Source organism: Lactuca saligna, chromosome 4, assembly GCF_052625555.1.
Source record: "Lactuca saligna cultivar CGN05327 chromosome 4, ASM5262555v1, whole genome shotgun sequence".
Classification (NCBI taxonomy): Eukaryota; Viridiplantae; Streptophyta; class Magnoliopsida; order Asterales; family Asteraceae; genus Lactuca; species Lactuca saligna.
Window position 1 is genome coordinate 80,633,733 of NC_136420.1, and position 1,616 is coordinate 80,635,348.

General features: G+C 38.0%; 1 protein-coding gene across 1 annotated transcript; it reads left to right on the forward strand.

Moving 5' to 3' along the window:
• Positions 1-218: 218 nt before the first annotated feature.
• LOC145039801 (glutathione S-transferase T2-like) lies at positions 219-1,079 on the forward strand. The gene has a single exon (XM_078987810.1). The coding sequence runs from the start codon at positions 219-221 to the stop codon at positions 1,077-1,079; it is 861 nt and encodes a 286-aa protein (XP_078843936.1).
• Positions 1,080-1,616: the final 537 nt, after the last annotated feature.

Below are 1,616 nucleotides of genomic sequence, written 5' to 3' on the forward strand. Positions count from 1 at the left end.
CACCAGTCAGAAACACCAACACCCCAATACCTTCATTTGATCAACCGATTTTCTCACCTCCGTATTACCACTATGGCAGTATGTTTCCTTCTTTTCCACAACGACCAGGGCAACCACATCCACAAACACCACCACTACCACAACCCGACCCGGATTTTAATCCATTTGATTTTTTGTCCCAACCCGAGTTTGTGCAACAAACACAAACACAACCAGAAATGGTCGTTTCTGATTCTGAACCAGAATTCATTACAGAAATTCAGCCCACTCGAGCAACGAATAAAAGAAAAGAGAAGGCGGAGGCTAGATGTTGGGAACCTTTGGAAGCGTTGGTGTTGACACAATCTTGGATCGATATTTCAGAAGACGCGACGGTTGGAAAAGACCAAAAGCATGACCGTTTTTGGATTCGCGTTTTACACAGGTTCCATAAAGGAATGAGCCGTGGGGAATACCGTTCAAAACATCAAGTGTACTCCAAATGGGGGAAGATGAACAAGGAAGTCATGTTGTTTAATGACTTGTGGAACAACATGAAACGTCAATGGAAAAGTGGAGAAAGTGATGAAGTCATTTTGCAGAAAGCCTTGAAAGTGTATCAAAAAGAAAATCTAAAGGCTTTCAAGTTTCTTGAAGTTTGGAATTTTTTGAAAGATAACAGGAAATGGCTGAGTAGCAAAACATCTGACCAACATATCGACAGTGGGTCAAAACGCAGCAGAACATCTGAGTCCGACCACACTACATCAGATGCTCGTGTTCAGTTTGATTTGAACGAAGATGAACCTGTTCCAGTTTCACCACCTTCTCGACCATTGGGAAGAGACAAATCAGAAAGCAAAGGCAAAGGCAAAGCGTCCGATTCAGATGATTTGAAAGAAATGAGAACCGACATGAAGGATATAAAAGAGAGAATGGATAAGATTTTGAAAATTGCTTCTGAAAGAGAGCTTCGGAAACAAAAGGAGAGCGACATGCGAATACTAGCAATGGACACGTCGAATATGACCGGGGCCGAGCTTGAAGTGGTTTTGGCGATAAAGGAGGAAATGAAAAACCGTTACATGAATCGTGGCTAATTTCTAGTTTTTTTTTTCAAGTTTTTAATGGTTTCTTGCGTGTATTTTTTTTTAAAGTTGTTGGTTTTTGTTTCTACTTTGTTTTTCTAAATTTTTAGGTTTTTTTTTTTAAATTAGGCAATGTATGGTATTTGTATTTTTAATTAATGAACTATTATGTTTTTAAAATTATGTTTTTTTATTAAAAAATAAGTTTTATTAAATTAAAATAGTTAACAAAAAAAACAAAAAAAAAAGAAAATAAATAAAACTAAAACTGTGGCACCACACCCTTGGTGTGACAAGAAACCACACTTAAGTGGTAAAATGTGACGTGACGCTTACGTGGCGAGGGAGGGAGTGCGGTTTCGGTGGCACCACTCCCTCCAGCCTTATCTCACAAAAACAACGACTAAAAATGACAGCCACAATGCAAAGAGTAAAAAACTAAAAACGGATAGAAAAAAGTGCCCCGAAACTTCTATTTATGATATAACTAATAATTTATTTGTCCGCCGCACGTTGCAGGATCATCACGTTATATAAACTGAATTTTAA

Bases quoted from the DNA above. Each gene is read 5' to 3' on its own strand.
- LOC145039801 (XM_078987810.1), top strand. From the start codon at position 219: ATGGTCGTTTCTGATTCTGAACCAGAATTCATTACAGAAATTCAGCCC.